At 44.4% G+C, this 17892-nt stretch overlaps 1 protein-coding gene across 3 annotated transcripts in view; it reads right to left on the bottom strand.

The window, feature by feature from the left end:
- The window catches only part of usp6nl (USP6 N-terminal like), a 53245-nt gene that overhangs the window by 20689 nt on the left and 14664 nt on the right, over positions 1-17892 (bottom strand). The window contains exon 1 of one of the 3 annotated variants that reach the window (XM_041030367.1): positions 3989-4201. The exons of the other annotated variants lie outside the window; for them this stretch is intronic. Coding sequence (XP_040886301.1) covers positions 3989-4043 — 55 coding nt within the window. The 5' untranslated portion in view covers positions 4044-4201. Of the gene's footprint in view, positions 1-3988; positions 4202-17892 lie in introns of those variants that run through there. 3 annotated transcript variants of the gene reach the window in all.

The following is a 17892-nucleotide window of genomic DNA, read 5'->3' on the forward strand; positions in this document are numbered from 1 at the left end:
AATAAAGTAATATAAAAAAAACGTGTCATGTTTGTAAAAACACTGGCATCTGCACAAACTTCTTTGGCCTTCCAAAACCCCACATCGTTCAAATCCCAGCAGTTATGTCATTTTCCCAGTTTCTTTCTTTTTGCCAGTTTTTCAGCCCTTGAACAGGAAGTATTTGACTCCACTCATTCTCCAGCTTCCTCTCCGGGTCTCTGGGGTTCGACGGGAGGAATGGCTTGACTGGAATTCCTAAACACTCCGAACAAACACGCTCCTCATTGAGCCGGCTGGCATTTTTATGACAGGATGGTGTCTGTCAGTGAAAGGCATGTCGCTGTGGGCTGCCGAGAGCACACACACACAGAGAAGATGCTTGGGGGGGGGGGGGGTGGGGGTGGGGTCCACGCTCAACAGGGCAAACTGTCTGGGGGCAAATAAACACATACAGTAAAGCCTTATTCTCCTATAATCCACCCCAGGAGGCCCTGCGGTTCCCATAGTGAGGGGGAAAGGAATTGGGGAGGAAATGGGATTCGGCCTTTTCTTTGCTCTGACGCTTAGTCTTAATTCTGAGCCCTTGAAGCCATATTAGTATTCCACAGTGGCCTGACTTAAGCTAAACGCAATTAGACCCCTTTTCATGCTTCACGGATCACATGGGCATCACATGGGAGACTAGGGGCGTGCGTATGTTTTTATTTGGGGCCGAGGCACTCTCGTTGGACGTGTGGTGAGTCCAGGGGGTTTAATATCCTGTAAACGCCAACATCTCTGAAATATCTTTACCATCACTATTCCCCCAAAAAGGACTTATCTAACTGTACAAGAGAGGTTAACAGCAGTGACTTTTTTGTTTTGCTGAAAACAGTTTCCACACAACACTGGTGAGAAAGCAAATCACACAGTAAATGTGCTGTGAAACCAAAGCTATTTCTCTGCTGAATGCAACCACAAAATGATGAGATGAAATATTTAGATCATTCAGAGAAACACAGTAAATCACTTAGACAGCACATGAAGTGGAAACAGATTAAACAGGCTGAACAAACACAGATTCACCAACACAAGTACGACTATAAGTCACAGCGCCTGACACTTTAACAGGATGTGAGGGTGGATTATTCCTTTAAAAGACAACCTTTCATGCTTGTCATCCTGCTTATCCTTCATTACAAGGCTAGAACCCCCCCCACCCCCCACCGAGCTGACCTTCCACCTCCTCCGCTCTGAACTGCCAGTCACTACCCAGCGGTGAGGCTGATGTCAGCTCCAGCTAACTGTCCCCGTCCCTGCTGTGATTAAAATGTCCCCTGTCCGTCGCCCGCCTGTCCAGCTGGACGCTACCCTGTCCCCTCCTCTGCCCTTCACTCCTCATGCTGCATTCGGGTCACGTGGGAATTTACTGCCAGCGCTCAGGGCTGGAGGAGTCCGAAGTGGTCACGCATGGCAGCTCATCTGAAACAATCACGGTACGCGAAGAATTCAGGAAGTTAGGTGCAACTTCCCCAGTGGCGTTTACCACTTAAGAGGTGATGTGAACACTGGTCTCAGGTGGGAAGCTCATGATGTTTTATTTTAATCTGGCAGCCTTGAAGCCAATTTGATTTCCGAGTTGTCACTTGTCTCCCTTGTTAACAGCAGAGTGAAAAATTGCACATTCAAAGCTGTGTTGTGAGAAAAATTTTGACAAGGACGTTAAAAGAAAAATGACAACGGAGCAAAGTGGAAATTATGGTTAGAGTTACATTTTTTAGCCTTTATTTATCTCTATTTCTACCTTACATCAAGTACAAGTCTAAATAAGGTAAAAGACTGAAACATGGGAGGAAATGTGAGGCTGAAGACTCCAGAGAATCATTTCAGACTAAAATCTAATGCTGCTGGCGACTACTACAGTACAGGACGTGACAGGAAGAGTAGTGGGGTGTATTTGTGTGTTTGTTCCTCATTATCGCTGTTGTTAAAGACTAGCACTGACAATGAACCACACGACGAGTATAATCACAGCCTTTCTTGTCTCCTCCGCTCTCCTGAAGCTCCTCTTCTGGCTGCTGTAATGAGCCCTTCTTTGTTTTGTATGTTAAGGAGTCTTTCGCTTGTTACAAGCTCTTTGCTCCCAACCAACCATTTGTTTGAGCATTTCTCACCCTCTTGTAGACGCTATCTGCACAGAAAGAGGAACAGTAATAATAATAATGATAATAACACTGATAATAGTGGAGTGCTTGCCTAGAGAAGAACTCATTTCCTGTCTTTTGTTCTCGCACTCACACTTCACTTGGTTCAGCTGTGGCGTTTCTTCAGCTGAAGGCAGAGTTCAGGGTGCTAAAGCCCACACATGACCTCCACTCAGACATGCAGAACAGCTAAGTGTCCAATTATCCATTATGTGCTGATGGAACATGCAAATAACACATTCAAACAGATATATGATATTTCCATGACCCTACATGAAAAGCATCAGTGCCAGCTTCTGCTCAGACCAAAGTCTTCAGAATAATCAGATGTTTTACTATTTGGAGTTTTGAACTGAGCTGAATTTGAATGGTTTTGACATTTTACTGCAGATATTCTAACTCTGGAAGTTTTCAGTTACCTCTCTGCACCGTATCTTTATATTTCCGTATCACGAGTTTCCCTAAATTCTAAAACTTAAGTCAAAACATGAAAATCGGAGCAGCACAACGTGAACTGAAACCGTTTTAAATATACCGCGTGGCATTTTTAATAATGCTGTATAAATGATGCACACTGCGTGCTGCTAATTAAAGTAAAACTGAAGCACCGTTACAGAAGCAGCAACAGAGATGCTGAGACAATGACACACACACACACACACACAATGATCTCACCCACTTCACAACAAACAACTGATGAGGCAACTGCAGCCACTTCACGGTGCAACGGTACATGTCATTACTGTGCTTCCAAAACAATCATCTGTCTCTCCCAGCCTGTGTTTCCCACCTGAACTCAACCACGCGAACGTGACGCGACCTCCGCCCACACTCAAACACACACTGTCAACCAGTAATCAGAGACTCCAGCCGTCCTGATCCCACTGTGGCTCACAGACAAATAATTAACTTCCACATTGTCTGTGCTCTGCACTGACTTCATACCTCCTCTAAACTCTGACACTGCTATAAGACCTGGATCAGTTTGATCAAGCTGCACTTTTTATTAGCCTCCGTTCTACAAAGGCTCAGTTGTGCTTTAAGGCAACTGCAGATTTCACAGTACATCATATCTATCATTAGGATCCAATAATAGCATTCTAATGTTAAGGTGTCACATTTAGAGGAAGAGTGTGAGGACATAATAGTCTACTGTGGAGCGCCTGCGCCTGCCTCATCACTGCTCGCACTGGCCTGTGCGTAAAAAACATCACGGTCACATCATCATGCACACATTTAGCACAGTGATAATACGGATAGTAAAATGCTAAAATTAACTAAAAGTTTTTGGGTTTTTTTTTTTTCAGCAGCTGGGATACAGAGATCTTTACCACTGAGCATCAGAGAGTGTCGTCCTTTTAAACATTTAAATTAACTACTAAATGGCAGAAGTATTTCCAGATGTGCAGGCACTGAGCTACGATGTACTGTTGTTGATACTGAACCTAAATTCTTGTACTGATAAACTGTTTGTTTTCAAATTTTTCTTTTTTTTGATCATATCATATAACATCTGTTTTGAAAGTGTAGTGTTTGAATTCACAACAGTTCTTATCAATTCTTATCAATTCTTATCTTATCATGGTTGTTTTTGGAATCATTCTTATAACTTTTCCTCACACTGCATTTAAAATAAGTTCATAAAAGTTTTATAATCAAACAAACCAATTTAAATCAAATTATATAAACCTGTTAAAACAAACAATGCTCTTCAATCAAGTCAGTTATCAGTTTAGAACCAGTCCAGAATTAAGTAAACAGCTCAAACTACAGCAACAGAAACGTCCAACTCCCCGACTGGACAGAGTCTTTTCATCTTTTACCTCTTTTAAAGCCATCCAGGGGATCCTCCAAGCGAGTCAGAGCCTTAGTCCGCATCGGTCACAGTTCAACCGGGTTCAACACACCAAGAGACAACCTGAACTACCTCATCCCATCACTGTCACTGCCCACGGCTACACACCGAGAGACAGAGAGGAAACATGAGCGAGAGGCAAAGAGAAGTGAGATCAGAGACGCTGCTGTCACAATGCTGCTGTTTGTTACTGTAGCTGCAGCGCAGACAGACAGAGAGACAGAAATCTGACTTCAGGAGCAAGTCAGTCCCACTCACAACATTCCCCACCCAAACACAACAACACAACAAGCTCCATTCAGCACATCAGAGGCAGGGAGAGAGAAAGGACAGAGGGAATCGCTGTCTTCAGCCAAATGACCAGAGTTTCAGCGAGAAATGCCACAAAAATAGAACGTGACTTATCAGATGAGTTTTTTCAGTTCGGTTTAATCCAAAAGTAAAAGTGAAGACATGCATTTGTAAAACTGCTCATCTTCCAAAAAAAAGAGTGGACCCTTCACTGTTCACGCGATCAGGCTGAGGCAATGTGATTATTTATGTGGCAAATTTAGAAATTAAATAATTTGCCAACGTGCACAAAAGTTTCTTCGGAAACTTCTTTGCTGTTCTGTTTTCAAGTCAAGCATGTATGAGTGGAAGCTGGGAAAGCCAGAGAAGCTGAAGGGGACAGATGATGACAGTTTGATGATAAACAGTTTCCATTAAAAGTTCATTATGAAATGGATGTGATGTACCATGAAGGGTCTTGTGATGTGGCGTATCAGAGACGAAAGAGAGAGAGAGAGAGAGAGAGGGTGGGGCTGGTGGGGATGAAATGGGCACAGGAAAAAAGAGAGAAGAAGAAGCTCGCTGGTCATCTCGACTCTATCTCGCTGCGGCATCAGTACAGGAAATATCCGTGTTTGTGAGGGGACAGTTGGCGGATGGGACTGAAGTGCTGTTATCACTTCTGAAGCTCCAGGGTCACGGAGAGATCATCGCCATTTTCTGGAAGTCCACTTAATCCATGTCCATGTTTGTGCCTCAGTACGTTCAGAAGTGGAAGGATTGTAGAAGCTGCTGTCTCTTCTTGCTCTTTTTTGTTAGCAGAGGGACGTGACTGCAGAAGACTCGCTGCTTTTAGCCTGCGCTGAAGACATGTTTTGTGGCAGATTATATCAGCTGTAGCTAATTAACATTCATTCCATGAGTAACACAACAAAAGGCCAAAAATCAAACTCTTGGCTAGTTGTCTAGTTTTTGTGCTCTCAACATGCTGGTGCCTAACAGTCCTGTGGCAAAGTACCAACAGGTCCACCTGTGGGGTTATTTATTGTTTTTTGCTTTGTATTAGCATTCGCAGCACGTGGTTAAGGTTAGAGAAACACCATGGTCTCGGTTTAATACATAAATGTGCAGTTACTTTAAGAACAAGATGTGACGCATTTACTTTATTAGTATTTAATCAAAACCACAGTCTTTCCATTGGTAAGGCAAAAGTGCCACCCTGCAAAATCACAACTTTTTTGTCACACAGACAAATGACTAATTTAGCAAAGTGTAAACTTTCTAAAGCAAAGACAACATATTCTGAAGATACAGTTCTTACAATACAGTATGTTCGTCTTTCAAATGTTTTGTTCCGAGTTTCATTCTCGTTTTCTCATTTTTAAAACCTTGTGTTTATGTGACTGAGATGCCCTCTCTGTTTCCTGTCTTCAGTTCTGTATCTGAGATGCAAACAGGCAGTTTGTTGAGTGGGTGGGCATCCTGGCACCGTCAGGCAAAACAACAACTACCAAAAAAAAAAAAAAAAAACACCTCTGACCTAATTGTTGCTGTGAATAAATTAAAAAGTACAAAAACACAAAGCATCGGGCAAAATGCTCAGGATGGAGGCTGCACAGAAAAACGAGTCGAGCTTCAGCTGTGTAGCCTCGTCACAGCCATATGTTGATGGCTCAGTGCAACACACACACTGTCACCGACTCTAACAATGTTCTTGTGACGCGAGGAGAAAAAGTAAAATCATCTCCCACTTGTTTAAAAAGAAACTTAGATTAGAGGAGTGATTCACGTCAGGCCGTTCTCAGAATCTCTGAGCCACAACAATGCTAATCTGTTGATGTTTACCAGGTATAATGTTTACTATGTTTCCCATCTTAGCTTGATGCCATGTTCACGTTACGTCGTTTAAAACGTAATTACAAGCAGCCGAGCAGGAAGAACTGCTCACTTCAACACAAGTTGGAAACTTGTAATTGTAAAGAGCTGCATTTATTTAGCACTTTATTTATAGCTATTTATCTGGTGTGACTACAAGGTTAGCACTGTGGCTAACCACCTTTGAATAATGCATGAACATTCTCAGGACAGAAAAGGGCGTTCTGCATCTTCTGTTTGGGCCATTACAGTAGATTAAATGGTTCTATTCAAAATAGCCAGTAATACATTTTTTCTCCATTTGTGAATTGCTAGAAATAGTTTATAAGAAAAAGTCTTGCAGTGCTGGATCATGCTATGACTTCCTATCTCCCAGCACAGTGCCATGTTTTTAATGAATTTAACATTTTTATTTGCGCTCAGCATCAGCCGAGGACGACGGCGGCAGTACACGTTCCCACAAGGCAAATATTAATCAATATCAAAGTGTCTGTCAGTGGGCGAAACAGCAGCCTGCAACATAATTAGATGCAGTCATATTGTTCAAAGAGGCTAAATGTGGGTACAGATCAGAGGCACTAAATACAGGTACAAGACGTCCCAGGAGAGAAATGATCATCAGATCATCATTCCCTCCTTATTAGAAGACATTTAAAACTGTAACTACGGTTTAAATGATCTTCTTAACTAGTTTTCAGTCATTTACTCTTAATGTAAAGCATTTTGAGCTGCAGCTCTGACACAGAAAGTGAAAAGTCTCTGTTCCTCAAAGGCTAAAGTCCGACTTCCTCACTGGTTAAGTTAAGGCCTGTGGTCGTTTTCTTGTTTTGCTGGCTTGCAAACAACATGCACCCACTTTTACTGCCATCACACTGTTATTAATGCCAGACTGAACTCTCTCTCTACTTTACTGGAAAACCGGAGTGTTATTACACTTTAAACCCCGTCAAAATAAAAGACCGAGGCTGATTTAAAGGCCATATCCCACCAAGTCGCCTTAATTAGCTGTCATCCTCTCACACTGAGCATGTGCAGATGAGAAATGGATGCCTATGTGGTTAGTGTATGTGTATTCACATTGCCTCTAGGCTGTCGTTTCCTGATCACTGACAGGAAATTGACAAATTAACAAAGAAAGGATTCAAGTTCTAGGGCTGTAAAAGAGGGAATAAGTGATAAGTGTAAAAATAAACCTTTTTTATGTGCAATGAACAACATATGTCTTTGCGGAGTAAACAGACTCACACAAATAAAAACGCACATTCACAGATAACACGACCGCATGCAGCTTTAAAATCTGCCACTAATCTGATGAAGATACGACATTATTTTCGGTCCAGAGAACAAGTTTGATCAAACGCAGCTGATCGTTCCACAGAGGCTGTTATCGCCACAATCCACAGAGCTCGGTGCCAGCATCATGACTGTCACCAGCTTGTCATTAACAAGACAGGACAAGTCAGGGCGGGAAGAGCTGAAAAACAGCCGTGAACATTAAGCAACTTTCAGAGCACAGCCAGAGATCCGACCTGATGACTGAAAGAGAGCAGAGACACCTACACCCTACCAGAAGCCGCTGAGGGAAAAAGAGCATTTTGAGATAAAACTCTGCTGTGTTCTGCCGTGAAGCAGCAGTATCAAGTGTACCGCAGCCGTGCCCTTTTAGGGAGGACAAACAGGCAATTAGCGCGGCTGCTACGGCGTGGATGTCAGCAGGCAGCTTCAACCCAGCATCCACTGGGCCTGGACCGTCTGCCCATTCCTCCTTAACCAACCAGCACGAGGTTTTCCCTTCAAGCTCCCCGTCCACACATAAAGATAAACGCACAACACACATACGAGCTCACACGCCCACGTAATGCCCACAGATGGTTCACGAGTTGGCATGAAAAACAGCAAGAAATGTCCCTGTGTGAAGCTCCTGGTGCATGTCTGAATGTGAATTACGCCCTTTTCCTCGTGTTCAGTGTTAAAATGTCACAGAAGAGAGAGAAGCAGAGACAGAGGTAAAGAGAGAGAGAGAGAAAGAAAGAAGAGAAAGAAGTATGAGGGCTGCTAAATAATGCAGAGAGATACTGAGCTGCCGGTGGTGCTGACCGGGAGAAGGCTGCAGTCTGGCAGCAGCAGAGTCCTGCTTTAGACTCGTTATAAATCCAAACTGCTCTGCTCCTCCTCCCCTCACCACAGGCACCAGGTGAATTCTGCTGCAGAGAAAAACTCTGTTTGTGCAGGACCACTTTTACCTGCACGTCCTCCAGGGATCTGGAATAACTGGAGAGATTTAAAGATTAAAACTTTAGTAGTAAAACTAGCATATTATCCATGTTAAGTCTGATGTCCTACTTTTCATTTTTTTGTGATTGTAAAATTTCCTGAAAGTAACGTCTGTTTGACCCTCTCCCTTTTTCTTTCAGACTGAAACACATAAAGGCTGCAGTGGAAATTATTAATGAGAGCTCTAATAGCATTTGTCAAGTCATAATGAGGTCCCAGGACAATTCTCCTCTAGTGTGAACTGGACAAACACCCAAGGTTGAAGCCTCAGGGCTCCTGCAGGCTACTGTAGCTGAGCCGCAAGTCAATATACTGACAGTTTTTTCTTTAAGGAACAAAAACATGATCCTTAATGATTTCCTGCTTCACATTCATGTGGCAGCTGGTTTCCCCACTCAGGAATTTCCCTGGTGGCCGCTTCATTAAATAAATATGAAGGGTCGCCAACAATTAGCAGGATTAAAGAGGAGCAAAAAGAACACGTGATACAGAAAATTGAGAGTTTTTTTGTGACGCTCCGGGATAATTATACCTCTTCAAACCTAAAATTCAGAATAAATTATTACTAAACTTGACCAGTTGACTTGTTCTAGAGTGGAAACAATTAACGTATTAATTCATTAGTTGAATGTGAGGATTTGCTGCTGTTCTTTGTTTCGTGTGGTAGCAAACTAAACATCTTTCGGAGTTTTGGTCAGAGTTTGGCTTCAGTTGCCCGGCAGGATGGAATCACTGCCACAGAGCTCCTCCATCGTTCATAATCCTAAGAGCCACACTGCTGTGTTGGACAGCATATAACACTATGGCGACACAAACAACAGCTGTTGGCTTGGGTATTTCCAAGGGATGTGTCGATAATGATAAAGCCAAATAATTTGAATTACACAACCTGCTGATTCTTCACAGAGTGAACTGACTAAAGCGTCGGCATCTCTCTGACTTTCTCTCACACACATGCTGTCGTATTACTCAGCCTCAGAGCTCCACCCTCATCATGGGACTCTGATGGTGCTACAAACATCTGCCAGCACCTCACACCCAGTCATTGCAGCCTAGCACAGCACCTTCAAGTCTGCACAGCACTGCAGTGAGTGTGTGAATTTATGTGTGTGTGTGTGTGTGAGTGTCCTGTATCTGTTGGAGGCCATCTCTAAATCTGCCTGCATTGATCCGAGCCAAGAGAAGAGCCAAGGTGAATTCCTCTGCAGGGCTGATGGACGGAGATAAAGACGACAGCCAAATGGAAAGTGCGAATTGTTCCCGGGCAGTCGATAAAGCAGCTGAAAACCTCTGCAACACTCTTCTCTGTTTAAGTGTCTGCACCTTTAGAGCTGATTACACACACTTACCTGCCACACGGAAACTTTCACACACTTGTCATCAAGTATACACACTCGGTGTCTAACAGCGCCACAACGAGCTGCACTGAGCTGCACTCACTGAGGCTGAGTGCAGGTTGGTCGTGGCAAAGGTTCCACTTGTGGAATAAAAATCAATAAATCCTTAAAAGATTAACTGCGTGGCGTTAGAGAAGTTACTGTAAACAAACGAGGCCACTGCCCTATTGGCTAACCCGTTTCTCTGCCCTGCAAAGTGCTGGCACCTGTTTTTTTTATCATTCTGCACATATGTGCAGATTTATCAATGATGGCAAAATGCTAAAAAGAGACACCTGACATAAAGCTGCAGGTCTGCTCCAGGGATATGATGGTGGCTCTGACAGTCAGTGGAACTGTACTAAAGTAGTCTTAACAACTAAAGGAAGGTGATTGGATGTTGGATTGTTATTTAAATGGACTCAACAGAAGCACTAACACAGAAACGTGTGACAAATGCAGTCTGTGCATCAGTTCAACAGGTTACGCTGTTATTTATCTGTAATGCTAAACTACCTAGAAACTCAGAGACTAGTCTGACCTTGTTCACGGCCCAAAAATAAAAACGCCTGCATTCCTGAATGCTAACATCTGCCTCCATCCATCACTCACCAGCAATGATTCGGGACAAAAGCCATTTCTACCCAAACTGTTGGCTTCCCTGTGGAACCCCAGCTGCAGTGCTTGCTTGTGTGGTTTTTAATTGGTCCTCCGTGAGTGCACTAGTGGGGCTGGTTGATAAATTAAAGCTGTTATCAAGCCTGCAGCAAGGAACAAAAAGCATTTCCACCTGAATAAAAGGACATTCAGCCTTTTACACGGGCTTCGATTGCAGAAAGGTTTCCACCTCAGAGGTTTGGGACCTGGCAGCAGACGTTATGGAAATGCTTTATGGCACAAATCAAGAAGAGGCTGCTGTTTTCCAGCACCAACACAGCTGAAGAGAACATTTATGGACTTTAACAGAAGTCCAAGAGACTGAAAGGCTGCTAACAAACAAACAAACAAAGAAAAAGCCAATCCAGGTGAAACAGAGAATATGACAAAGCAATTTCACCCAACGCTCACAGCCAGATACATTCTAGGCAAATTTAGGTACATACAGACCTGGCAATGTGACTGACAGTGAAGGCACTTAGAAAAATTATCATAAATTATCATCAGCAACCTAATTTCAACGCATTTTAGGAGAAACCTGCAAGAAGCACCAATCTACCTGCCCATCAGCCCCTCGTTAAAATTATGCAAATCTGCTTTTTTATTTGAAGTGCTCTGAAGCGAGAAGTCAACAAGCTGTGTTTTTCTTCCTCCTGCAGGGGCAAACAGCTTGGATCAATCTGTGGCTACAACAACAGAAACGCAATGGTAGACACGGATCGAGGCTATCGCACACAGGCTGATCCAATCGGGACACAGGACGAGAGGTCAGGGGTCGCAGAGTGTCCCTTATCTAGGGCACCATGCTTCATTATTCATTGCTCACCAGAGAAATGCAGCTGCAGGACACAGACACACAGACACACACACCCATATACACACATGTCCCACAGCAACAGAGCTATTACAGTGTTGGCTCCAGGGGAATGTCCCTTCCATTCAGAGAAAGACGTCCAACCCCAGTGAACATTCAGGAGCAAAGCACAGACCTTCCTAACTCTGCAGATCAGTCTCATACATCTTAGTGAAACTGAACCCAGAGTGGAAAAGCTTCGGATGCAGCACTTAGACGATTACGGGATGTCAACACTTGATTGACACCTACAGTTTACTGATGTCTGTAATGTAAAGTTGTTTCAGGTGGATTAACAGCTCCTGACAGCTACATGAGGCAGCTCTCGTTCACACAGCAAACCGTTATCATATCAGAGCAGGACTACTACTGCCCAATAATCTGTTTTAATAAAAAAATCATATTGGTCTGACCCGACTACAAACATACACGCGTACATACACACACCTCCGAATCTGGCTGCTGCCCTGCGTCTGGAAGGCGACACCAGCTCCTTGACGATCTGAAGGACCTGCATCCTCACGGGGAGGCGGCCGGGGGTCCCAAGGCACAGGGGCAGCCCATTCTTGCCCTCTCACCCACCACAACCTCATCCCTCCCTGGCTCTTCCTCGGGACTCATCCCCTAATCCACATCATGAATCCCGGCTCCTGAGGATCTTGGTTTCAGCATCGTGAAGGAGAGGCAAAGAACCACGTTTCTGCCCCCAGATCTGGCGCTGGTTCCTGGGTGGTGGTGGTGTCTGGGAGCTGCCTGCTTCTCCAGGAGTAAAAAAAAAAAACAGTCTTTTCTTCTGCGTTCTTATCCTCCTTTATCTGTTTGATGGTCTTTCTCCAGATTTCAACACTTACAAACTCTCCAGCAATCAAATGTCCACAGATACTCTTTGGTGATGTTTCTCTGTAAAACAGCTGGTCTCCAAGCACAGAAGTGCGGCAGCAGTAAACACACACACACTACCTGATAAATGCCTCACCTGCTTCCAATCATACCTCTGGTGCACACGAAAAAGCCTATAAATCTCAGATCAACTAATGGCAGCAGCTGAAAGTAGCTGAGGATGTTCGCTGGCAGCGCCGACTCTTTGCAAACTGAATGTGTTCATCTCGCGTGTGATGTGTGTGCTGTGCCGCTCAGCTGGAGTGCTCTCACACTCTTCATCTGGTGGTCGGCAGCAGAGAAGCAGAAAAGGGCAGTCCTCTCTTTCTCTTTTTCTTCCTTTATTTCCGCCCGTTTCTTCTTCTGTGGCTCCAGCTGACGGACAAACCACCTGGATGTTGTGGATCAGTAGATGCACAGTTGACCGGAGACGGTGCCTCTCAACTGTCCAACTCTCGTGTCTCCTCTTCCGACTCTCTCTTTCCTCTCTCATCCATCCATTTCTTTTCCCGTTACCCTCTCCACCCTCAGTCCTGCGAACGCTGACTGCTTCGCTCGCTGTCCTCTCTTCACATCCTCTAAATTCAAATTAATGAGAGCTTCCACTCACTCACCCACAGCATCTCCTTCCCTCCCTTCCTCTCTCCTCTCTCTGCTTTCCTCCCTCCTCCCTCTAAGTGTGTCACCCTCTGTCTCGGTCACCCACCCCCTTTTTCTATTGTACATTTACTGCAAAGCTGAGAACATGAGCTGAATGTAAATTTAAGGCGTGAGATGTGTGTGACTGTGTATGCATGTGTCCCGGTGGTAATTTGCTCCCAGCAGCATCAGTAACACTGTCATCCAGAGGTGACGCCCTCTCACATTTTCAAAGACAACCGTCTTTGTCACTGTCCTCACCCCTTCCACCATGATAAAGATTTCTTAAAAATTGCTTTTCAAGACAGACAAAGCTAATTACCGATGAGAATTCAGGCTGTAATGTCACTTAAGACTTTGAAGACAGTCCAAAAGCTATTCACACTGTCAGAACTGCAATCTTATCAAGGAACTCACTCTGTAATGAGTCCTAAATGATTTACTCTTGGAGCTGAAAGCGGGTAATTGTTCTATCTTCCTTCCTCTGCACATTTCTACAGCTTTTAATACAGTAGATAACACTGTTGCTCCTTTTCTATGTAGTTGATATTAATAGTACAGCTCTATACTGGTTTGCCACGTCACAAATGGTGTGTTTATGTTGGGATATTCTTCCTTCACTGGTAGATTTCACTCATAAATAATAAATAAACAAAAACTTTTTGGTGGTCATTATAAAAAAAAAAACCTGTCTCATCACCCCTTCCTCCTCCTCGTCTTCTCCAGTCTAAAATCCAAAGTGGATTTCCCAGCAGCCCCGGTGCTGATGGACTGTCCCAAAAGTGACCTTGAGCATCGAGACTTCACACACCTTCAAGGTACATGACCAAACCCTGTCATTAGTGCTCACTGTCATGTCGAAAGGGGAGATATGCACACACCCATAATGAGATGACAAACACACACACGTGTGTGTGTGTGTGTCCATACACACACTGAACCAAGGACAGCGCATCATGCAGAGAGGAGAGGCCACGGCGCAGAAAAACCAGCAGCCATCATTTGTTTCACTAATGGAGTCACCATGAAACACACTCTTTCTAATAAATACATGGTTTCTCTCTCACACACACACATTGAACACACACTCTGTAAAACACCGACAGAGCTTTGCGGTTCAGCATGCACACGTGTCCCTGTGTTGAAGTGTGTCTGTATTTTTAAGTGCGTCGATCCTCCGGCACTGAGTCAGAAGGTCCAATTATTGCATTGCTGGACTGAGTCTGCGGCTGCTGTTGCTATGCCTCAGACCCACTGTTGCTAGGCTGTGACCCCACTACATGAGGTGAAAGTGTGGCCTTTTCCAAACATTATGGCGACCGCGTTTCAGTGACTTCAATCCTCCGCTGACATCTGGCTTTAACTAAATGAGCCTCACCACTACAGGAGAAACACAAACACCCAAAACATTACATGCATCAGAATGACCACACTTATTGTTTTCTATGTACAGTCACAAAAAGTCCTCAATGTCCTGTTGGCAGCAGCTTGAGCGACAGAGCAACAGTCTGAATCCACATTACGTAAATGTGGGACATAGTTTAATATTAGGCTGTGTGGTCCCGTTCAGCTGCCGTAGCGTGTCTGATGTCTGCCACAGGCATCAGCTGACACTTCCAAGAATCCTCCCAAGGACCAATATATAATCTTTGATTTTTTATTTTTAGTGCCTTTACATCATCACCTTTCATCAAAGAAGTCACACATGTAAGGGAAAGAATATGTGAGGTGAGAGACGTAGAAACTGCGAGGGAAAAGGAAGGAGGTGGGGGCACCTGCAGAGATATGGATTAACCTGCTATCACTGTAGCTGAGTTGGGGGGAAGCAGGAGGATATTGATGGAGCCCTCAGTCTCCTCCTGACAGCACCCATAGGTCCAGTCATACAGGGGCCCCGCTCACAAACACCGGATCAATAGGCCCTCGACGAGTTGGCCTCAACACTCAGTTGATTGAGAACGGACAGATACTGTAAGTCTGCTCGAGCTGCTGAGACATCGCCTCAGTAATCTACAGGGCGGAGGAGGGCTCGGCCCAGCGGCAGCCTTCTCCACTCAAACTGGCAACCGAGACGCTGCCGATGCTGCGATCGGGTCTTTAATCTTGGACGCTGGAGAGAGGAAAACCTGCACAGTGTGAACTGTGGAGAGCAGGGACGATCTGATGTAGGACAACGCAAATGTTTTTGTAGAACTGTTAATTTTCTATTTAGCCTGGAAAGGTCTAGGGTCTGAGGTCTTCTCTCCATTTTTAGAGGGGTCCAACAATTCCGATGGACCTTGCTAGTGTGGTTACAGATTTCTGTCTTTTTGGACTGAATCTGTCAAAAACTACTTTGGCAGATTACATGAACATGGCAGAACGTGTGAAAAGTTCTTTTCGCAGAGAAAGACAGAAAAGGATTTGAGATATAAAAGGCTCCAGCAGGAAACACAGAAGCTTTGAAGGCCTTATTGTCATAATGTCTCAAAATTAGTCAAGAATTGTCTTCAGTTATCACAACATGAATGAATGAACGTCTTTGCTGCCTGACAGGAAACGGCACGTGAATTTTTTTTCAACTCGATGCCTCGTCTTTGTTTTCACTTAATCTCCCTCCATAGGAAATGACTGTAACACCTACACTTTCATCTCTCTGGCCCCGTGTCTGGATTTCTGTCTCTCTTGTGCACTGCAAGAAAGCAGCAACCCTGATTTTACACAGCACCCCTGTCCATAATGGTTTCTATCTGCTTCCTCTTCCCCCCTCTGTCTCTCTAAAGGGGTTTGTTTCGGGTCGGCGGCGGCTGCCAGGGGGACTGGCACACACACAAATCACACAGACATAACAGCGGTGTGAACACACACTCCTCTGTTGTCCTAATGGCAGCATTCTGTTGGAAGGGTGATTGAATTAGGCTGGCTGCTGATTGCTCGGCACATTGATTAATGCTGCCTGCTGCGCTTCAGTGCGTCGTGGCACTCAGAGTCCCGCTGCTGAATGCCAATGAGATACCACGCACGGGAACAATATGAACACGACCAACTCGCCACATTTCGCCGAATGCATGTCAGCTCCTAACTCAGCTCCAACTTGCACTTATCTCTGTCTGACTTTTCATCTAGTACAACAACCCAGATTTTTTTTTTAATGCTGTATTCAGAGATTAATGCTTGGCCTTCTACTGGATAAACCGTGATAATGATATAACTACGAAATTACCTCCAGCTCAAGTTCAGCATTTCTGACCTGGAATTCTTGACTGAAAAACAAGACAACATATCTGCAATAAGCTAACATCAGCCAAAATACTGGCCTGGCCTTTGCAGATCGGCTCCATAACGAGTTCACAGACTCACAGCTCCAACGCGTTAGCAAACAATCGTCCACTTACTCTTCCAACAGACATGCAGGAGCATTATCTATCCCACTGGAGACATGTCTGTGTCCACCTGACGAATGTAGCTCCAACAGCAGAGAGTTGAGTGGTTTCTACACTAACAACATACACAACATACACAACCGTCAGTGACCAGCAGCTTTAAAACTAAAGTGTCTCAATTTGAAGTCCCTCCCACACCATAAGGGTCTGACAGTCCTTTGAGACGGTAAAGCACAAAGTTTTGAGTCAGCATTTTGAAAGGCTGAGACCAGTTCATAACAATTTAAGGGCACCATGGGGGGAGGAGGGGGATTACCCAGAATACCCTCCCCTCACTGACTTTCTCACTCCCTTTCCTCTCCCCTGTCTGGCGTCGTGCCACAGCGAGCGAGCGAGCGAGCGAGGGAATGGGAACGGACGGGAAAGAAAACACACTGGAACAACATTACCGCTCTGCCTCGCGCTTCCTGTTTGCCCTCCCCGTGTCATTTCCTGTTTGAAGTGTGCAGCTTTTGGACCAATCAGACGTAAGCCAGAGTTCCAGTGTCCTTCATGGCTGGCTACATGTTGTGCTGTGAAACTTTCCAGCAGCATCTGTCTCGCTTTATTCATGTCACTGATCTGACCTCACTGCAAACTTTAGACCAAAGCGATCTGATTAAAACCTAATTCACATCTGGGCCTAAAAATACCTGCTCATTTAAAGACGAATCAATGCTCCCTAAGCTTTCTTCGACATAATGAGCCTTAGAGGAACACAGAACAATAAATATATGCATTTGTATATAATCAAACAATCATATCCATCCATGCTGGACCATGAACCATGCTGGCTGGAAAATATTTTGTGCTTTCACTGACAGTTTGGCTGACCATTGTGTGTTTTTCTGCTTTGAACCACAGCGGTTAAGTTTAATTTGTCGTATTTCTGTATGTGGTTTGTTTCGGGTTGTGCTGCCCCATAAAATGCAAACCAGGCTTTGTAAACAAAAGTAATGTGACTCACAAGTGGTAACCTCATGCAGTTGGTAAGGAATCCTCTTTGACTCCCTAAGTCACAGAGGAACTGTCTGAGCTCTTTTTCATTGCTTCCCATTGATACTTTACATTTGCTAATTTTACTTTTCGATTCTCAATGACTGATCCCTCCACTGTTAAAATAAATAAAGGAGTAAATGTTCAAAGGTTCAAACTAAACACTCTAAACACAGTCTTAACCAAAGGCAAATATATCATCAAACTAATAAATCAAAGCTCTGATTGTGACTCCACATCAGGGCTAACCTCTCCCAGGCCTGCATGACCCAATGAACAGCCAGTGAACAGCCACGATGTTTATCACAAAGGTGATGAGTGTGTGTGTGTGCATGTGTGTGCGTGTGCGCGTACAGTGTTGTTTACAAAGCGAGAGTAAAACAAACAGCTGGTAGAGCAGCAGAGGACCGGGGCCGAGCAGAAGAAGCAGGGGTCTGACGTACACAGGGGCAGACAGCCGAAGATCTACGACTGCGTCACCAGCGTGGGAGTCTACAAATATTACCCACAATGCTTTATGCTCTCTCTCTCTCACAATCGCACACAAACACACATGCATTCATACATCACAAAGTCGATCAGGTGTATCCCGCTTGACATTGGTCAATAGGGTGTGTGTCGTATATCACAGGTTGACAGGCGGCGAGATGTT

This window comes from Toxotes jaculatrix, chromosome 22, assembly GCF_017976425.1.
Source record: "Toxotes jaculatrix isolate fToxJac2 chromosome 22, fToxJac2.pri, whole genome shotgun sequence".
NCBI lineage: Eukaryota > Metazoa > Chordata > Actinopteri > Toxotidae > Toxotes > Toxotes jaculatrix.